This window comes from Columba livia, chromosome 3 (assembly GCF_036013475.1).
Source record: "Columba livia isolate bColLiv1 breed racing homer chromosome 3, bColLiv1.pat.W.v2, whole genome shotgun sequence".
Lineage (NCBI taxonomy): Eukaryota > Metazoa > Chordata > Aves > Columbiformes > Columbidae > Columba > Columba livia.
The window spans coordinates 79,104,191-79,124,839 of NC_088604.1; the positions used below are offsets into that span (position 1 = coordinate 79,104,191).

The following is a 20,649-nucleotide window of genomic DNA, read 5'->3' on the forward strand; positions in this document are numbered from 1 at the left end:
CACAAAGTTTAAAATAAAAAAGTATTCTCCTCCTTTTCAGTAATAAAAGAATTCAACTTTTTAAGGTTCTCAATATTAAAGAGCTCTCCAGGACTCCACTATTACTGATAAAGTAAAAAGGCTACTGTTATATCAATTATGTCTAAGCATATATATCTAGCATTACAAAACAGAGCCCAAAACAAACAAAAACTTCCTATGCTAAATATAATCAAATTGGCATTGCTGTGATGTAGCACAGGTAGTCCCTGCTGAATTTCATCACATAACTGACTATAGATAAAAGCTAAGTAGATACTGCAAGAATACTGAACTTCTTGGTAAGGAAAAGCTTTGTGGTACTGAAGAACAGCACGGAAGGGCTTTAGCACACCTCCATTTAGGTGCCTACATGGATGACAAGAAAATAGTACTGCCCAATTTATATCTGCCAGACCTAGCTACAAAAACACAGGAGTAACACTCTGAGAGCTGTTGAGTGTTTTGTTGACTATGATGGACCGATAAGAATACATCAACTCTAGTGCTCTGTGGCTGAAATCTCAGACAATGGAAAGGACTCCTATAGGGTCTGTGAACATTCTGCTGAAATAAGTGTAAACCAGCAAAAATAGAGGTGGAAAAGCAAGCTATGTTAGGCAGTCACTGTTTGTCAGTAGTTAATATTAAATATTATGACATAGTACTTCTAAAAGTAGCAGGACTGGAAAAAATGTGAAAATTATCAGGGAAAGATTTCTTGAGGACCACATTGCACAACGTTTTCTAACCTGGGTTTGAATAACAAAAAACAAGGACAGAGAAGAGAGTCGAGATAAAAATGGTACTTCTGTTAATAAAAAGACAAAGGGATGCAAGTAAATTAAGGTGGCTGACAAAGAACAAGCAGAGAAACCGTATCAGGACACTGACATCAGGCATAAAGAAACCAAAAATAAATTAACTGTTTCTACTAAAAAAAATTAAGTTGACCAAGTTCATAGATATAGCATGCGTTTTACCTCAGAAATGCAAATTCAACTTCCTGCTCTATGATAACATCAAACATGATGCTATGTATGTTTTACAGACTTACCTTGAATAGTGTAGATAAAACCACCTGCTATTCCCTCCACACCTTCTGTGAGTTCATGTGGCAGTGACCCTTCCCCTGCCTGCCAGAGACACATTAATGGGAAGAAATTAGTTCAGCTCTCATGACTGATGTATCTTTCCCTGTGATTTCAAGGTGTGAAGTTTTCTGGCAACTGAGAATGAATTAAAGCTCTTCTGGTTTAGGTACCTGCACAACAAAAGACTACAACTAAGATTTTTAACTGTAAAGTTTTGTGGCATTTTTTTGAAGTTTCACCCAAAACTAGTGACACCACTGAAACTTTTAGAAAACTAGTTTTAAAACTGAGAGAAAAAAAGTGAAGTTATTCTGGATAATGTACAACAGCAGAGCATGTTTAAGCAAGAAACGTTTTGACAGAAAGAGAGACGCTGCCAAAATGCAGAAAACAGGCTTAATCCCATCAACTGGGATTTTAGCACAGGAATTCTGACCACATTTTGCCATCTCTGACCTACTGATACTGGTTTACACCTGACAAAGGCAATAGGTAAACTTTACTCCCTTAAAAACGAAAGAAAATGGCACTTACTAGCATCATTTTTTGCATGCCCTTGTTGTTTTCCCAGGCAAAGCAAACTTCCCCTCCGAGACAACAGGAGAAGCCCAATTCAATTAACGACTTACAGAGAAACACAGGAAAGCAAAATGCTAAATACCCGAGACCTATAGGAAAAATAGAAACATGGTGGAAGCGAAGCAAGGTGACTCACTGTAATGACTCTGAAAACACCCCCTCCATCATTCACCATCACTTTATGAAGGTTTCTTGAAACAAGGCCCTGAAGATCCTGGCTCTCCCACACAATGGTACCTTCAAAACTCTGGCAAGAGAGCAAAACACTGTTAGGCAGGTATTCAAAGACTTCAAAGGATGAAAATCAAACAGTTCGGGGGTTTTTCTTTTAAAATAGTCAACTTCACGCAAAATAGAGCTTGAATACACAACATAAATGTTTTACTTACACTTCAAAAAAATTAAGTTACACATAAAAGAAATACATTGGTGAAACTCAGTAACACATAGTCATGCTTTTAAGAGTAATCATGAATCTCTATATTAGGAACATTAAACTTTTAACAGAAGTCTAGTGTAAAAGGTTTTGGTTTTCTAACATCATTAAGATGGCATTTAAAGGTGACCTAAAGTGAACTTCTAAAAAATCAGCTAGAAAATCCTGCATTACAAAGAGAATATGTTTAAACAGATTTGGAAATAAGTGCTGCTTTTTAGTTATCTGTCAAAACAAAAGATCAGAGACTCGAGCCTGACATCAGCAAAACTCAAAGGAAAATACAGCCACCTTTACGCTGGCAAAGCTGCCACAAGCTACTGTAGGAGAGTCACAGAACTTTGACCTCACATCTCGGCTGACAGGGAAAAGAAGAACAAGTGAACATCTTTAAACCTTTCTGGTTTAAACTGTCAATTGAAGTTGTGTCACTCCATGGTTTGTTTATATACATATATATGTGTGTGTGTGTGTGTGTGTAAATTCTTGCGTTGGAAAGCATTTCATCTCTACTTGAAACTAATCCATCTCACAGCCCAGCTATTACCCATTTTATGTAAGACTTTCCTGAAGACCCCTAAGAACATGCAAAGGGACAAGTGGTATGTTGTACAGGTAAGAGTACTGGTAGTGTTATATTTTAAATTCTTTTTAAAGCAATTTTACCCTTACAACAAGGTACAATAGTGTAGTTGTAGGGTTACTATACTCCTGACTGCTAGATGAGCGCATTCCATTTTGTTTCTCCCAGTTTCACGGGAGAAACACTGGTAGTGTGCACCTTGGAACAGAGAAACAACTTGTTTCAACCATTTGCAGATGCATCTCTGTTGCTGTAGAAAATCTGTTTACTTCCCCATTTCAGCTTCCTTGTACTCCAGAAACCTTCAGAAACTCTCCAGTTAGTGACACACCATTAAGTCTAGCTTAGAGTTCAGCTCAATTCTTTGCTTTCCTCTAGAGGCAGGTCTTAACGTCTGCAGCAGTCTTGGTATTCAATGACAGCTGCATGTTTCAGAAGTCTCCCATCTATTATTTATAATGCCAGCTTTATAATCTAATAGTGGAGTTAGTCAGCATTTATTCAAGCCTGACTTGCACGCTCAATACCTTCCCCTTGTTTATTTAATTACCTGTCAGTTATCAAAACAAATGGACCACTACTAAGATTTTCTTTTAGTGGCAGAAGCCCAGAACATTGTGCACAGTAAAACCCACATGCTCCATTTCTCTATTTGCAGCAGCTGTCATCTCCCATTCCAATGTTTTTTGCTGTAGGAACTGGGCTCTAATCCCACTTCTGTGCCTTGTTTACAAACACAGCCTTTGGTAAATTGTTTAGTGAACCTGAGAGTCCTTTCACTCCTCATCAGCCAGAAACATTCTCACCACTGACTATCAGTGATACTGACTTCACACATGTACCAAGAGTCTTAACACCTCAATGCAAGGTGTTCTAAAGCTGCAAACTATCATTATTTTCCAGGTTGAGAGGCTTGTAGGCAAATTTTCTCATTACTTTACCCTTTAGCTATTCTTTCTCTAAGCCACTTAATGAAAGCTGAGGCCTGAAAATGCTTAAAGCAACGCATTAGTGGCACACCTGAGACTACATCATCTGTTTTTCCCCATTTAAATTCCAGCCCTGTTGCTGCCAGAGCGCAGTGGCATTTACAGTGAATACCGAACAGGTGTACTGACATAATGCAGCCCCGCCAAGCTCCCTTCCTAATGTTAAACAGTGCTGTGCTTTTTGTTTCTCCAGCTACTCCCTCCCCATTAGTCATATAGAGTATGCATAGCACGGAGTCCCATTTTCATGCAAGGGGCCCATGGCTTTTTGTCAAAATACGTGCATTGCTAAGATTTGGCTGTAAAAGCCCCTGTGTGAGTTTTAGTTTTCTGGTAGTGGTTCTGCTCTTCTGTGCTTTCAGTCGTTCCAAAGCTGAATGATCGATTCTGTCTTTGACAATCTGGCCTGCCAGATGCTTATTCTAATGCTGCATTTCCCTCCCTTTCCCCAAGACAAGCAGAAAGAGCAGCACTTCAGCTGGAAGACGAATGAAGCTCTTTAGCAGCCTGTACAATCCATTACTTCTTGAAGGTGGAAAGGCAGAGAATAGATATTGTCTCAGAAACCATCTCGTGACAATTAGGCAGTTCACTAAATTTACTGCTCTCAAACAGACAGGAACACGTGGGCGTCCTGTCTCCTCTGAATCATCACATATGGTTCAGCATCCTAAGTGTCACAGGAGACTACATGCTGTGCATAAGCCCTATTAATCTACACTAGAAACATCATGTTATCCTGTAAGCATTCAGCACGACATGTATCAGATTAAGGAAGCCCACACAAAGAAATATATGAATACTAATATCCCCTTTTCAAATGAAATACTTCCCATCTGCCTTTCAGGAAAAATGCAATCATTTATAGCAAAATTACAACTGCCTAGAATTTTAGTATCAGAACAAAATCTGACATGGAAGAAGCTGACATGTTTTACTACCAGATTACTGGGTAACCAATACTCTTTTTTAAAAAATAAAAAACTCCAAATTGTTTTGATATCAAATTGCATTGTCAAAACATATGCACAAAATACTGCAAGAGGTCTGCTCACCTGAAAGTTCTCCTGCCAGCATAACAAACTTGCACAGTATTCAGTGAAAAACTGTTTAAGATGATAAACCAATCTATCAGCTGCAGATTCCTCTTAAAAGGAGCACGTTTCCAAATGCATTCATTCTTAGAGAGCCAGGGGAATAAACCAGAGATTAAACCAGCCCCAAATGTCCTCACCTCCACCTTCAGTATTCTCTTGCTCCATTCTTTTATAAAATAATTTATTGCATAACAAAACAACCCAGACGCAAAGACAACTTACAGAAATAGCAGCAACGATCCAGTCATACAGGAGAATATTTAAATGAAAGTAAACAGCCTAAAATGGCAGCTGACATACCTAGTGAGAGATCACTGGTCCACTGGGAACAATTCCTCGTACCTGGGAAGGTCTGCTGAACTAGAATTCTCATTCTGAGTCAACTTGCATTCACTAAACCTTCTACTATAATAATAACAGGTTTTTCCCTACCTATATTATGTTCCTTCTGTGTTTAAGCACCTTCCTTCCTAAGCAGCCACAAATATATGCCAAAACCCTACTCTTGGACTGCAGCCCCAATCCCAAAGAGGATTATACACACACACACACACACACACACAAACCCACCACCAGACACACACACACAAAAATGCCACTTCAGCCATAGGACAGTGACAGGTTTTTAAAATCCAAATGTCAGCCTTCTGCACAGCACATACTCCATCTATTAATAGTATAGTACAGATAGACCCTACTACAGATCAACGAACAAAAAAATTCTTCACTGCTGCTGCCACAAAAGAAATAACCAAGAATTCAGTAGGTCTCAAGTAAGTGCTTCTTTATTACAACTATTCAAACGTCGTTGCAAATGTGACACACAATATCTTGCTTTTATGTCCAAGACATGAGAAGCAGAAACCTCTTTTCCCTAGAAACCTATGCCATCCTCGCCTCCCCATGTTGTGAACTAATGTCTGAAAAAGCTGGAGGGAGGAAGAAGTATCCCATCCCTCTCTCACAGAATCAAAGCAGTACAATTTTCACTCAGAAACTGAAAAGGATTCTGAAATTTCTACTATTTGTCCATGTATTTTTTTAATCAATTTGTATTTTTTGGGCTTTTGCTTTATAACTACTGGTGATAATGAGATGGTCAAAAAGAAGTTCTGGATTTCAGCATGTTCCCCTCAACAAGAGGTTTTCACTCGCCCTTTTCTGCCTCTTGCAGAGGACAGTTTTATCAGTTGGTCTCTCCACCTGACTTAAAAGAACTGCAAGCAGTTCCAATACTGGACATACCTCTGGCAAAATGAACTGCTCTACTGGCTTGTACCACAATCTGTTCACTTGCACTCCACAGCTTGGTGGACTAAAGCGAGCGCTGAAGAGAGCTTCCTGTGAATAGCAGAAAAAAAAAATTCAAAATAACCAAAACACAAATTTAAAATGCTGTGAGATAATGCAAATCTTGATCATCTTAGTCAGCTGGAATGGAAAAAGGCTTATTGATTGTATAAAACTTAGTGAAAGTTTTATTCTCACAACAGTCTCACAGACTCCACAGAACTCAAAAGTTGGATTGATGTGGCAAAAGCAACAGAGGATGCTGACCCTTAAAACTTAAATACTACTATATTACATGAGCCACCAGACAGCTCTTAGGTAACAACAAACAACAAAGATGCTGTATTGCCAGATTCCTAATCTTCAGAAAACACTCCTATGATACTAACTTTTCTCCTTCATGGGAAGCAAAAGGCTAATGCAGATTAAGTTATGAGGCTCTCAGTGTTTAGAATTCTACCATTTAGCAAACATAAACATAATTACAGTTGTTGGGGTTTTTTTTATTTTTGCTATTATAAACCAAACTCTTCGGAATTTCATCATAAAAGTCATACTTCAGTATATTTTCTGTACTTAATTTTAACTATTAGCTCAAATTTAAAATTCTTTCTACTGTAGCATAGCCAGAAGTCATGAAATTGACCTATCAAGTTATTGGTAGAGATAAATACAATATACCAAATGCAACCACCATGCTCAATGATTTCTTCCTCCAGGTCAGTACTAAGCCATTCTATGAAACCCATAACAGCTTGGGAGTGGGGAGGAATTATCACTGAAATTTGATTATTACCTGTAAACAATACCACTTTCTAGAAATCTCAAAATGTCTTGCCAGAAGAGAAACTTGGAAAAAATACAAACACCCTTCATCTCTACACTTCAAGGTACCAAATGTATCTTTCTGCACACGTTTTAAAAAATATTCAACAATTAATTTTTTATTTCTTAATACCTATCGATACTTCAGAACCTCAAATGCAACCAAAATTGTGTCTTGGAATCAGATATAAGTGCTCTTTAGGAAGGGCGTTTAAATTAACTCATAGCACTGTGAATTTCATCTTTTGCATGTGTACATATATCTGTGGAATAAGAATTTACAATGAAACAGAAGAAAAACATAATTCATATGCTTGTCAGTTAAGTACTTCTAAATCACCAACACAGCACATCGCTTTCTGTAAGAACTTAATCCACACTCTGGAGACAACATGCTTTAGTCCACTTTCAAAAGATGACTACAATACTCTACCTCATGTTCGGCCTGGTACAGTTTTACAGTGATGTTCCTCTGGAATCCCACCCCATCAGCCTCATAAAATACTCCAAGACTGGTAATGACAATGGGGTAAAGTACACGAAAGTTCACACTGACAATTCTGTCTTCAGATAGCACGGAAGGTACGTCCTCAGGGAGACTGAATGCTTCAATTTCCTGATTCAAAACTGTATGAAGAAGAAAGGACAGAGGTAATGTGAGAAGACTTCATAGTTCTTGAACTGGATACACACAAAGCACACTGGATACATGCAAAGCATTCTGATTAATTAGCATAGCTCGCAAGTGCACAAGAATAATCAAGTGCTGGAGAGGAAAAAACAACTGGCTGCAGACTGCAGCAAGGAGAAACTCATAGAGAGCAATGCAGCAATCTGCCAACTACCAGCAACTGCAAATCAGTGCCTACATAGGCACAGAGAAAGTATTAGGAACATAATAAATCAACAGAGTGATGACAAAAATGCTATTCCATTAATACATATATAGTAGCATATTAAAATAATTATTCATGTATCAAAATGGCATACACCTCCACTTCATTCAGCTGCCTGCTTTTTGGCATTATCTCTTCCCTGAGGTACCATTTATTTGTGGGAGACTGGATGTTGCCACTCAAAGATAAAGTAACGTAAGTTTCATTTTATGGTGATTCAGGGCTTACTTGCAATTAAAGAATAAAAATTAAATAGAAAAAACAGTGAGAAGAAGAATTTACAATTTCAGTTAGGAATTTTTGTATGGCAGCATTTCATTTTCACCTCCATGGTACATTTCTTAATTGTTCCCTCTCTCGGGCAGAATCTGAAAAGCCTATCAGCCAGACTTGCTTAGAATTCACTGCATCACCAGAAAAGTCCACCTGACACTTGAGACTCTGGCACTTGCTACTGTCTTCACATACGACACTGGACCAGGTCATTCCAGCTCTCTCCAACCTCATTTTACACGGAGATTGGGTAAAAACATACGTTATACGGGAGAGACAGTCTGCCAATGCAAGGAAAATGCAAGTCCATTAGAAGTCGATGGCCTCCCCTCCCTACCCCATTTCCTTGCCTGCACATGGTACTTAAAGGAAGGTTGTGGAACTGTTTGGACAGCAAGTTCTAGGTGGCATTTACTTTCAAAAGTGGCTGTCTCAGTTAAGCACCCCAAACTACTCTCACGATGAAAGATGATTAGTCCCAGTTTAGATCACAGAATTTTTAAAAGTTAAGTTCTATACCTGGGTTGCTGATGTTCAGAAGTTTGCAGGAGTAGGGGTCTTCTCTGTCCTCCACTGGCACAGCACAACCATACGCACCTATTATAAACTTCACAAGGACACTAAAATAATTTGGTTTTATTAACACCAGTTCTCTTCTCTCCTCCCTCCACCTTCAATAAACTTACTTCACCACAATGGCCTGTCTTTCACAGGATTAAGATATTGAACACCTCAAAAATCAGCAATTAGGGTGTATAGGTAGAGCAACCATAGTCATTCCCTCATAAGGGTTCAATTCTAAACCCACATTTCATAATGAGGCGCAGGAAGACTGGCAACTAGGAATGGGATTCAAGACAGCCAGCACACTAAACAGAAAAAGACCTAAGGCAACACTGAAGGATCCTGAAGCCCTGCTTTTCCATGCCTGGCCTTGTTATTAGTTCAAGATTATTTGAAACATTCTGCATCCAAAAGGCAATGAAACAAAACAATAAGAAAAAAGACAAATAGCATCAAAGGAGGAACAATAACTCCAGGCTATTCATTACAATGAAACGTCTCAACTTCACAAAACAAGAGGTTGCTCTTTCCAGCCCACATCATGGTTGTGCCACAGTCAGGAGACAACAAGCAGTATGAAGAGCAAAGGGACGCACCTTAGTCCAGTCTTTCACCTAGCAGCTAAATATCCTCCTGGAACTTCATAATAAGCTATGAAAGGCCACGTTTTCAGCTGATTGAAGTCACTGTGCTGCTGCACGCTGACACCAAATTAATGAATGGTAAGTGGCTTTGAGTGCAAGGCAGGTATTAAGATGTGAGAACTATCAAGACGACAGTGTTTCCAGGAATAAACTGCAGCAGAACTTTCTCAGCAAGAACAGAGTTGTCTGCAGACTGTCACGCCTATGCAAGCAATCAGGAAGGGTTCTGCAGGTCACTCACATTGCAGCAGCTTCGGGTGCCTGGTGTAGTGGGAAATAAACCTGAACTTTACAGTTGAAGCTACTGTAAGAGTCTTTTAGGGGTTGCTCACCAAATGTGATCCTGCCTGCTTTCAATATCCTGGATTACTAAGCATTTCAAATTGCATACTGTACAATTCATACATGGCAACAGAAAAAAGGGAAAAAATCTTATACATCACTAATGAACAGTGGCAACTAATTGCAAAAACAAACAGCAGTCATAGTCAAACAATTACATTTTATTCCTTGTGTAAAAAACAGTTCTAGTCTAGAACAAGCAGTATTCTTACACATTACTAAACAGATTTTAAAAAAACAATACAAGATGCTCACAAATCATGCAATAAAATAAAATACATCCAAAAAAATTAAATCATGACATTTAAGCATTATAGTCTCTCCTCGCCTCCGTCCCCCAGTCCCTATCCCCCTAAATTACAAAACACTAGAGATTACCGTTGGCTCAGTGCAGGATGTTCTTTCAGGTGCTTGAACCATGTGTCCCTTATAACACTGCGCAGTTCATGATTGTGTCTTGCTGACAAAACACCTACAATAACATCATAATGTTTCAGCTTCCACTGAGGAAAGAAGGCCAGCGGACCTAGAAATATAAAGTGACAAAGACTTATTACATGCACATATTACCACAAGTCTGAATGGCAAGCAATAATTAAAATGCATCTCAAAAGCAAGAGTACTGGGAACCTGAAACACTAAAAACAGAAGTAGAATTACCATTGCATTCTTGGTTCAGAATCAGGAAAATATTTTCAACATGTCAAAACCTTCACTAGCAATCTAGGAAAACTTTAGTGCAATGAACTGAGCAAGTCCGTGCAGGCAAACAAAAACTAAAACTGTAACTCACAAAGCAGGTGAAAACATAAGCCTTGGTTTTGACTGACAGCATCTTCCATTCCTTAAATATTTGCCTGTCTGTCTTATGAGCAAACTGCCTCCTGGAAACATACTCTTGCTGGGCTTCTCTTCCCTACCAGCCATCAGAAACCTTGTGGGCAAGACACAAAGTCCTACTGGTCTCTCTGCAAAGCTCTTGAGACAGCCTGGGCCTTCTGCTTGCTCACTGATACCTCTTCCAGCATGATTTATCCCTAAAGCCTGGGGGCTTGTCATCACTGCTAGCAGGCCCTCACTGTTAGAATTCACCATTATTCTACCCAGGAAAAAAATACTGAAACAAGGCCTGCCACACTCAGAAATAAGCCCGTTTTTCCCTTTCTTTTTAAAACTGCCAGACCACCCTCTGCCTCACCATTTCAATCTAGCACATCAAGGCCTATCATTTCTAATCTTTTGAAGTTGAACATCACTCTGCCTTCACATGGGGCATTACATCCCTAATCAGGGGAATGCTCTGGCTTTATTCATAGCCGGATATCACCGCCAATACTTGTAATCTTATGATTTAGCTTGTGCTGTTTTCATTTAGAGATCATGAAAGCTGGACTTGATTTCAAGCAAGTTTACAACCAGAAAGAGACCTGGGAAGCTCTGATTTTGAGGCTGCAAAGAGTCAGGCAAGTAGCTAAAGCGAATTTGCATAATTTAATTTATTAGACATTCTAGAGTTGAGAAATTTATATTTAGCTTTAGCAAAGGATTGCTTTCCTCTCATTTGACTATTTTTTTAATTAGGTTGCAGATAAAGAAAACAAACATAAATGTGGGGGCCCTCTAAACTACTGCATACAGCCTAAACAAGATTTTTTGTAATCTGATTTTAAAGACACCAAAAATATCTCCAAGTCTGTATAGAAAGAGCTGAACTATAATCCACGTTCTTCCTTCTGTAGTAGCATCCCCTTTCTCCACTCGGAAACTGAGAAGATAGACAGGTCTTGTTACAACTGCTCACTAGCCTAGGACCAACAGCACCAGCCACAGGAACTGCTGTGTCAAATCACACCACACATCCATCCATCTAGGCTTATATTCCATCTTCAGAGTGCAGTGGAGAGGCCTTGGCCTTGCTCTGCACTGAATCAATATCAAGAGATTGTGGAACTTTCTTTTTTTTCTTCAGGGACTATTGATAATGGCTTGCACCTGACTCCCTAGTCCCAAAGCCAAATAAAACAGTGGTCTGCAATTGAGTCTCACAACAGTACAAGAGCAGGGAAAGTGGAGAGATGTTTCCACAGACAAACCTTTCCCAGCCTATTTCCCACTTAAATATTCTAGCTCTAAGCATGCAAACACTGATTTTCAAGAAAAAGTTTAAGTTCCACAATTGTTTAAATGAATCTGTACTGACAATGGTTACAACCTTATCAATAACTTAAGCTGAACATTAATGCATTAAGAAAGTTCACATCAGCTTATGCCCAGAACAACTTAAAAACCCAAGCAGCAAGCCGCTAGTTTCATTCTTCAGTTTTTCACTAAAGTCAACTACATCTCTAATAACAACCATTGAATTAGTGGCAAGGTTCAGAAACACGATTTGTTTGCTGGCAGAGCTAAATACAAACCTACTGCCCTATATAACAACTGAAGAAAATTCTAAATCAAACACATTTGTCAATCTGAATATAATCTTAATTTTTCTTTATGCTGGTAAATACTGACTATCCAGAGGGTCTGTGTGTCTTCAGAGGCCATAACATAGCGAAGATCCACCAGGTCCCCACAACAGTAGAGGTACACAAGACAGACACACATTTATAAGACTACAACATTATAGCAAACTGCTCTATAGTCTCATAATTCTTTCTTACACATCCCTTTTATTTCCTGGCTCTTCTTCCATCCTTTGATTATTCTTTAAACAGCTTCTGCAGCCTTAACCACAAGCCTTCTGATATAAATCTCATAGGAAGACTAACATGTTTGTGGGCTGCACATGAGATATTGTTTACACAGATTTGGTTTTTAAGATATCATCTTTAATTAGAAGCAGAACCATTTCATTAAACCAAAATTAGAGAAAAGTAAAACTAAAAGCAGGAGTCTATGGGGCGAGTTGACTCAGAATACAATAAGTTGGCTTAAATCAAAACTAAAAATAAAAATAAAAAAAATAATAATAAAAATAAGCTACTCAGATGACATATACAAACTTTTAATTAGTTTGTATTTAAAATGAGTGAAGCTTTTCCTTATGAACCATTCATGTGGGAACGTTAATGTAACAGATGCTTCAGAATTAATATCCTACTGTTTTTAGAACAGACAGCTCTTTCTTGTTTTAGGTCGTCTTCAGGCTCAGTAAAGTAGCATTACAGCAGTCTTTATTCAGAAGATTGTCTTCTCTGTCTGAAGGTTTATGCCATTTTACTTTTAAAACCACTGAAAATGGAAAAAATAAACCTTCCTTTAACAAAAACCTAATGAATGAACTCTGCTTGTTAGCAAACATTTCTACTTCCTACAGAAAAAACACATAGATTCATATGTCTCTCCCTGAACTAGCACTAAAGGAAACATAGTCAGAGGCACAACAGAAAAAAAGGACTAAGGCTATTACTAATTTATAAGGAGAATTCAGATATGTGCATATATATACACTCTAATGCAGCACAAGTTAGGAGAAAACATTGCTGACCTCCCGGTCAATAATAACAAAGTATTTATACAAGCAATCAATACTTGTCACTGGAGTCCAAACTTATATGTCATATTTTTGTCTATTCTTATGCCAAAATTTTACGTCTTGGTAATAGGCTTAAAAATGCATACTATATTGCTCTTACCTTGCACTGGTTGTGCAAGGTAATCAAGCTTTTACATTTTCCAATTACAAAGACAAAAAACCCTGTAAAGTTTGTACTTTGTGAAGGGGGGGGAAGAAAAAAGCTACATACCACATTCCACAACAAAATTCTTCAAGTGTTGCTAACAGAAGAGGTGCAGAAGGACAGAAAGCCTTTCCAATCCAGTCACACCATCACTAGTTGCATTGCTTTTGAATTCTTACTGTCTTAAAGCTGCGTCACACAGCCCAAGACTTCTCAGTGGAATGTAAGTAGCCAAATGTGCAAAGCCTGCTTGACACTCTTTTAGCATCAGAAACAAAACTGCTTTGATTTTGCTGTTTTGCCTGAGGCTGTTAACCCACAGCAAAAGCTACAAAAACATGGAAGGAAGCAGCCCTCTCTCAACTGCTGAGATCCACTTAGTTCTGTACAGTAACTGTAAGGAGTACTCCTGTGAGCTCTACAACTAAGTCCAGCCTGTCAGAGTTTTGTGTCATGTAGTTAATAACAAGCTCTTACTGAAGCTTTCCTGGGCTGGGTATTTGTAAGGACAAGCTCCCACATAATTCTCTGATGTCTGACCATACGTGTATTTCTACCAGTACAATTTGTCACTTCAGTATGAGCTGTCTCAGTCACCGACTTTCATTAAATTTGGTGAAAACACTGGTCTTTGGGACCTTCAACTGCCCGTCAAGCTTGACTGAGAACTACCAACATATCAAAGTTAGGGAGAGACGCAGGAAGAGGTAAACAAGTGCCTATAGAGAGCACAGAGGTGTGCCCTTAGAAGACAAGGCTACAGATGCAGAGGTGTGTCCCCTGTCAGGTGGCCACAGAAAGAGATCACTGCTGACAGGCAGGCTGCTGGCCCTGCTCAGATTTTAACCACCCCAGCAGCAGTCAATAGCTCTTGAAGTTTTTCAGAATCCCAAACTAAAAAGATTAACATGCATCTCTTCTTCCCGTGAGACTGATTCTCAAGTAAAATGTCAAGCTAAGCTGTTAATTATATTTACTGTCATTATAAGGAGACGAAAAGATTGAGAGATCATTTAGTTTGATTTTGTCAATAAACACAGTAAATATGATCCTGCTGCACATATCTTGATTCACAAGCCTCCTACCAAATTCTAAATTTGCCAGTCATTTTCAGTCAAGTTTGACACAGTGCACAGTCCCCAAAGTTATTAAGTTCCCACATTTCGTTAACTGGACTGGAAAAGAAAAGCCTTCTTGTTAGTGCCTGCATTGAGAAACACAGCAGTGTAGGCTTACCTGCACTGTCAGGCACCAGAGAACTGCCACGGGAGACCGCTCAAATAAGGCAGCTCCACACAATGCTGGGCTTTGTACCTTCTGCTACCCATGCAGCTACTTTCTTTTTCCTTCTTTGTTTTTTTTTTTTTAATCAATGAATGGAACTAAGTATGCCAGGCAGAAGTTATTAAGAATATTCTTAACTAATCTGCTTCAGAAGATAAAACTAAAAAAGAACAACACCCCCTCCCCTCAGAAAAACCCCACACATTCCAGGTTTTTATCTCTGCCTATTCTTGTGACTTTGTAACCATATTCCTGCTTTCAAATGCCTTCCTCTTTCTTCTGTGATGCTTTGTGAAAGATCCAAACAAACACGGGGGAAGGAATTAACTGCATATAAAGAAGGTTTGTATTCACAGAATGCTGACACACACAGAAAAAAGAACAAACCAAAGAGCAAAAGCAGCTCTTTCCCGCTCTCTAATCCTCTTCACTTAAAGTAACCTGCTATAGCTCATCTGCATTACAGGTTTCTTTGCAAGAAGAGCTACACGACCCCCTGCAGTACCTACTTTAAACCAGAACTAAAAATCCCCATGATGTATACCCCTGGTTTCTGAAGGACCACAGCACTCCTTGAGACAGACAAGCCTTTAGACAAGCTTTTAAACAAGCTTTACAGATTCAAAGAGGAAAACCTCTCTAGGGAGATTTTTTTTCTTTTCCATCAACAGCATTCCCTTCAAGAAATAAGACAGCAGGGTCCTTCTGAGTTGCAAAGTGACAGCTGTAACACTGGTGGGATGATGGTGCTCTAAACATGATTAATAATAAAGTATCACATTTGAACAGAATTTCTCCTTAAAGAATATAACATCACTCATAACCTCAGAGGTTGTTCCTACATTTTGTTATTTCAGGGCTGAAAAGCCAAAAGCAGGTTAAGCTCTCCCTCCTTCTCTCTCACCTGTCACGTACACAGGCTAGTCTGTGAAGGGGAACAGTCACAATTCTGCAAAGCAGATCACTAAATGCCGGCCTAACCAATGTGTATGCAGTTCCATTAGGCCAGTGCCTGAAGAAGTACGTGCTGAACCGCAGGACAACAGATGGCATACAAGCAGTTTCTAGAAAATGGTGTTCTTAAATCTGTTGCATAATTATTTGCTAGTAAAAGACTGACTCTAACAAAACCAAAAGGGCCAATTCTTAGCTGCCACACTCCCCCAGAAACGGAACAGGAATCATGTCTTAAAGGACATTGGCATCAGCAAAGAAGTAGCGTGTTACATCAAATGTGTGGGGCTTTCTGATTAGGCACTGTAACCAAAGCCCTGCCATGAGTAATTTCCTACTCAATAACACTTGTGCCATCAATTAAAACACAGAATTAGCAATGAATCCACCTGGAGTGCTAAAAGCAGGTCTGTCTGTTCTTTCTCAAGTTTCTGAGCTCATTTTATAATTAGCATTTATCTACGATTTTTTACAAAAAATAACTACAGCTTCCTACCCACAAACTTCCTTTGGACAGCACTTGTTTGTAACTAGCTCAACAAGGACTCCAAGTAAACCTAAAAGTACATTCTTGCACAAATCTTGCTCAGAAGTGTGAATTACAGTTCCATTAACTGATGAACAAAAAGAAAGTAGGGAGCCACTAAAGTCAGGACACTGAAGCAAAGGCCAGTGCCTTTGGTCTCAGAACCAATCCTATTTATTTTTTTCCAATTAACGATTACCGCCTACAAGTAGTGTACTCCATCTTCTGTGACACCAAGCTGAAAGTGATCACGAACACAGCGAGAACTGGAATAAAGCACAGGGAGAAACACAACCGAGGGCCAAAGCATGCAGGCAGACCACAGGCCTTTCACGTGGGGTAGTTGAGAAGAAGGTGTTATTAAAGGAGGCATATCTAATAGAGCAGGGGTGTCAAGCTCATTTTCGCCAGAGGCCACATCAGTCTTTCGGTTGCCTTCAAAGGGCCGAATCTAATTTTAGGACTGTATGAATGTAACTGCTCCTACATTCATACAGTCCTAAAATTAGATTCGGTCCTTTGAAGGCAACCACAAGGTTGATGTGGGCCCCAGTGAAAATGAGCTTGACACCCCTGCAATAGAGGAACAGAAATAGGTGGAACAAGTGAAGACTGGAACACTGTTCACATTTAAAATCACCTGACCTATAGACAACATAAATACACTGCCGTTCAGAAATGGAAAGCCTATTTTGCCAGTAGAAGTTAGAAGTACTTGAATTGCTCAGCTTAAGAAAACAAAGGTTTAAAACAGATACCTTTTATCTCTATGGTTACATGATGGAGGTGTACTTGAAGGAGGAGAAAGATCCTTTTTACTGAAAGACTTTAGAACACAAGGGCATAAAGCAGTTGCAAGTAAGTTTAGGCCAGAAATGGGGAAACATTTCTAATCATGACAGCAAGCTTCTGGAACAACCTCTCCCTAAGACTGCCAGGAACCCACGTGAACAAACAAAAAGCCACCCCAACCTTCGGCTAGATAAACGTAGGCTGCCCAGCTGTCATTTTACAACAGAGATCAAGAGCTGCTTATTAGAAAAAGTGAGCAGAATTGATGGCCAGAAATGTCTATTCCAGACTTCTGTTAGTGAGTCAAGCTAACTAATCACTAAATGAGGTTTCCATCTTTTTAACAAATCTCCATTGGTTTGCATGTGTTTTATGACCATTGAGAGGAGAATTAAACTACTCAAAAAACAGAACTGCTGTTCTTGACCTCCACCAGTAGCTAATTTTGCAAATGTTGGGACACAAAGACACTACACAGAAATACCAAGTAACACACAAATAATGCATTTTTATGTCACAGCTATTGTAAAACACTGTCCCATAATCATATTTAATTTTTATTCATACCAGTGAAGCAGTAAACAAGAAAAAAATGCACAAACCTCGATAATCAAATTAAATAAGACTGTCTTTATCAGGCAGCACCGGATCTTCTTAAATAGTTTCATACTCAGTAAGTGTTTTAGTTATTAGGGACATTTTTTACTCTTGTATACAAATTCATTAATGTTGCTAAACCACACAGAATAATAAAAAAATATAACACAGAAGACATCAGAGATAAACGGGGTCCCTTTGCGCACCCTTCTTTCGCCTGCCAAGGCAGCCATACCTACAGCTTGTACCTTTCATGGTACTTTAATGGTAGAATCTTCCTTAAATTATCAGACAAGGATCAGACCTACAAAAAGACAGTACACGTATCGTATGGAACATTTTCTTACGAGATGATGGAAGTTCTCTTTTCTATTATTAATCCTAGTTATCCTAACATTATCCAATGCAACATAGTTTCACAGTAACAAGCACAAACTCCAGTGATAACTGCTTGTAATAGTGAATCTCTGTAGAGCAAAGCTACCCTTCCTCCCCAACTGAGAAACTTCTGGATTTTCTTCAGAAATGTTTGTTAGTGGAAAACACATTTCTGCAGAGGTCATCACGAGATTCCACATTGTCACCTCCAACTCCAAATTAATGCACTGAAGTTACAAAAGCAGCACCCTGAAAAACAAGGAACAAACGGACCAGACAATTCAAATGCATCCAGGCTAACAATTAGAACTCTGGTTCTTTTATAATTCAAGTGTGACCACCGCTCATTTGACATGCAGCAGGCACAATACAGACACAGTGGACACCCTACAACTCCACCACCTTCAAACTACCCAAATGCACTGACCTTGCTCCTTTCACACCTGCATCATTAGTCGCCACAGGAAAGCAGCACTCTTTTTCCTCACAGCTGCCTACACCGCACAGGGAACAAGCACGGGTCGCGATGCATGGCATTGTCAGTGAACAAGCTACTGGGTCGCTACACAGAGTTCTAAGCAGATTTCAAGTAAAAAAAACACCATTTTTTCCTTATAGTATTTTCACATGTCCTGTGGAGTGTTTCTCAATGTTCTCAAACAGCACAAATGGGTAGCTGGCAAAAGTTTATATTCCAGCGGATGCCTGTTTCTACCAGGTGTGCAGATTCACAGCCTAAAAACTTACTCATTTTACAAAGAGCACCATGTTGAGTCCTTAGTAGTCTGATTTCACTTACCTTAGATCATACCCGATCCTATTAATAGCTTTTTGCACCACGGGGGTTTTACAGACCGCTAAGGCAAACACGGCACAATGTGGAGCTATTCCTAAGGCTGGAAACGACATGCCGCAAGCAAAACTGGTGGGAAGGTCTTTCCCGTGGGTGAGTGTTGCCCCTCGGTGGGCACGGGGGGCACCGGCGGGGCAGGAGGCGCTCAGAAGGGGCTGCTGCCCCACGGAAACGTGCGACGCACCCTTGACAACCCCATACCGCGGCCGGTAGCTCCGGTTTAAATCGCAGGCGCCAGCCCGACGTAACGAGTCGTCACGCAGGCACTCCGGGCGCTTTTCCCCGGCGGGGTGACCCCCCTTCCCGCCCATCGCCACAGAAACGCCGGAGCCGCCGGCACCACCGCGGCTTAACGGGGCAGGGGGGAACGGCCCCGGCCGTTTAACGGCCACAGTCCCTTTCCCCGCTCCCGGGGCCGCCGCCGAGCTCCTCCTCGCCCCCCGCCCCGTTAACTGCCCCAGAACCCTGAGGCGCCCCCTTCCCAGCCCCACAGGCGCCCTTCCCCGCGGCCCCGACCCCTCCTCACCAGGCTCCTGGGGGAGCCCTGCCCAGCCGCGGTGCCTGTGTCCCGGGCAGCCCCGCCACCCGCCCCTGCCCTACCTGCCGGGTACCTCCCGGGGCCGCCGGAGCAGCCGAGCAGCAGCCAGAGGTGCAGCGCAACCCCGACCGCACACGGGCACAGCAACACCAGCCAGTTTCGCATTGGCCGCCGCCGCAGCCAGCCCCTTCCCCTCCGCGCCGGCCTCTTCCAGCGGCGCCGGGGCGACGGGCCGACTCGGGCGCCCGCGGCTCCTCCCCGCGCCGCCGCTGCTCGGCCGGGCCGGGCCCCGCTGCCCCGCGGCCGCCGGGAGCTGCAGTCCCGCCCCAGCCCCGGCGGGCAGCGGCGGCGCGGGCGGCGGCGCCGGCCGCCTACAGCCCCCACAATGCCGCGGGGCGGCGCGGCCCCGGGAGGCTGAGGCGAGCGGGGCCGGCTCTGCCGCGGACGGCCGGGCGGCGGCGGCGGCGGCGGGAGCTGCTTGGGTGGGAAAGCCCAGCGGGAGCCCTTCCTCGCGGGGGAAGGCCGAGGAAGCGCGGCTCTGCCTCGCGTTTTACATGGCAGGGGAGAGCAGATGTTGGGGGACAGTCCCCGGGGGCTGTAGCAGCACGTTGCCCTAACGAATTGCTGCCCTCCTGGGAGCCACGGGGCTTCTGTGACCGGCGGGGCTGCCCTGGGGCCCGGCGCCGGCCTCGCCTCCCGCCGCCGCGCAGCGCGGCCCGGCCGGGGCTGGGGCTGGGGCTGGGGCTGGGGCTGCAGCGTGGCGCTGTGCCGGGCACCAGCCACGGCTAAAACCTTCCCCGTTAATCTGTGTTTGTGCAAAAATACGGTTATCTGCTGAATGCCCCTTTAAAAAAAGTCATCCTATAGTCGCAAAATAGCATTCCAGAACAATTTTTACCAAGCCAACAGAGGGGAGAGGGTGCTTCGCTTTGGCAAAGAACTGGAGCAGCATGACACGCTGCTTCTGGAGTATTTTATTCCAGCAAGGAACATGTTATCTGACTGAAATTCCAGGGGAGATTTTACACAGTCAAAGTGTCCTTAGCTGCAACTGGATCGCAGTCAAGAACTGGCAGTAGCATTCTTGTTCTTGCAGAAGTACATTATCGGATATTAATAATCCAAGCTCAGCTTTGCATCTTACCTACAGCCAAAGGGCAACCATCTGCAGAACACTAAGGAGGTTTACGTAGGATTCGACAGAGGAGAGCATAAGATTATCAGCACATTGAGAAGTTACTTGCCTTTGGTCCCTCTGAACACAGATAAAAAAACACAATTGTTTCCTAGACTCCTGGAGGGTGAATTTATCTGGGGAAAATAAAAATAAATAAAAATTTTAAAAAAAAGTGGAGTGGATAAATAAATTGAGGTTTCTCAGAATTTAATGTATAAACCAGAAGTTCATGTGTAA

General features: G+C 41.5%; 1 protein-coding gene and 1 long non-coding RNA gene across 10 annotated transcripts in view; both read right to left on the reverse strand.

The window, feature by feature from the left end:
* Positions 1 to 19,536, reverse strand: part of B3GALNT2 (beta-1,3-N-acetylgalactosaminyltransferase 2) — a 29,084-nt gene extending 9,548 nt beyond the window's left edge. For 2 of the 9 annotated variants that reach the window (XM_065059737.1, XM_065059735.1), the window contains exons 1-7: positions 19,298 to 19,536; positions 10,009 to 10,156; positions 8,600 to 8,687; positions 7,345 to 7,538; positions 6,042 to 6,137; positions 1,828 to 1,938; positions 1,076 to 1,154 (exon numbers count right to left, since the gene is read on the reverse strand). In XM_065059737.1, the coding sequence (XP_064915809.1) occupies positions 1,076 to 1,154; positions 1,828 to 1,938; positions 6,042 to 6,137; positions 7,345 to 7,538; positions 8,600 to 8,687; positions 10,009 to 10,050 (610 nt within the window). In that variant the 5' untranslated portion in view covers positions 10,051 to 10,156; positions 19,298 to 19,536. Of the gene's footprint in view, positions 1 to 1,075; positions 1,155 to 1,827; positions 1,939 to 6,041; positions 6,138 to 7,344; positions 7,539 to 8,599; positions 8,701 to 10,008; positions 10,157 to 19,297 lie in introns of all 9 variants that reach the window. The other 7 variants (XM_065059733.1, XM_065059734.1, XM_065059731.1 and 4 more) reach the window with 7 other exon arrangements.
* LOC135579204 (uncharacterized) lies at positions 14,650 to 19,267 on the reverse strand. The gene is made up of 2 exons (XR_010471883.1): positions 18,644 to 19,267; positions 14,650 to 18,093 (listed from the first exon to the last, which is right to left on the reverse strand). It is a non-coding gene; the product is annotated as an uncharacterized LOC135579204 (long non-coding RNA).
* Positions 19,537 to 20,649: the final 1,113 nt, after the last annotated feature.